Source organism: Arachis ipaensis, chromosome B03, assembly GCF_000816755.2.
Source record: "Arachis ipaensis cultivar K30076 chromosome B03, Araip1.1, whole genome shotgun sequence".
Lineage (NCBI taxonomy): Eukaryota > Viridiplantae > Streptophyta > Magnoliopsida > Fabales > Fabaceae > Arachis > Arachis ipaensis.
Genome location: NC_029787.2, coordinates 18,690,490 through 18,691,152, shown reverse-complemented (window position 1 = coordinate 18,691,152; position 663 = coordinate 18,690,490). Strand labels below are relative to the sequence as shown.

At 24.6% G+C, this 663-nt stretch overlaps 1 protein-coding gene across 1 annotated transcript in view; it reads right to left on the bottom strand.

Annotated features, from left to right (window-relative positions):
- The window catches only part of LOC107634274, a 2,079-nt gene extending 1,739 nt beyond the window's left edge, over window positions 1–340 (bottom strand). The window contains exon 1 of the mRNA XM_016337820.2: window positions 33–340. Coding sequence (XP_016193306.1) covers window positions 33–131 — 99 coding nt within the window. The 5' untranslated portion in view covers window positions 132–340. The remainder of the gene's footprint in view (window positions 1–32) is intronic.

Sequence of the window (663 nt, the reverse complement as noted above, 5' to 3'; positions counted from 1 at the left end):
GCAAGCATATATATATATATATATATATGTACCTTGTTTTGTGCTATTTCAGCCTCAAAGCCGAGAATCCCAGCTCCAACATCCATGATTAGAATGAGAAGACACAGACAAATTCCTCCTACTCTAGCCATGTGAGGGAAAGTTCTTGTGTTGTTGCTTTGCTTTAATTAACCACTTCTAAGATGAGAAACACTAGTGGGAAGGAGGATTTAATAGAAGTATACATATATAAATAATGATTATAAAAAGTTTGTAGAATAATTGAGTAGGAGGTGAGAAAAGAGGAGGCTAATGGAAAATGTCTAATTCCTCTTTTATAAGTTCTATTATTGTATCTGTATTGTTTATTGATTCATTGTAATTCGTGTCGATATTTATTTTATCACTTTTAAATTTTTGTATGATTTTATTTTAATATTAAAATTTCTTTTTATTTTTTTTGTCTTTTTTTTTGAGTTTATTGTTGAATAATGACAGATTAAGATATAAATTTTTATGGTCAAATACTATTACTGATTTTTATACCTGAGATTATAAGTGTGAAAAACTTTAAAGTGTACTAATATATTGATATTTTAGTGATTTTTAATTGTTAATTTTAATTATAAAAAATATATAATATATATAATTAAAATTAACAATTAAAATTTATTCTACGGATAT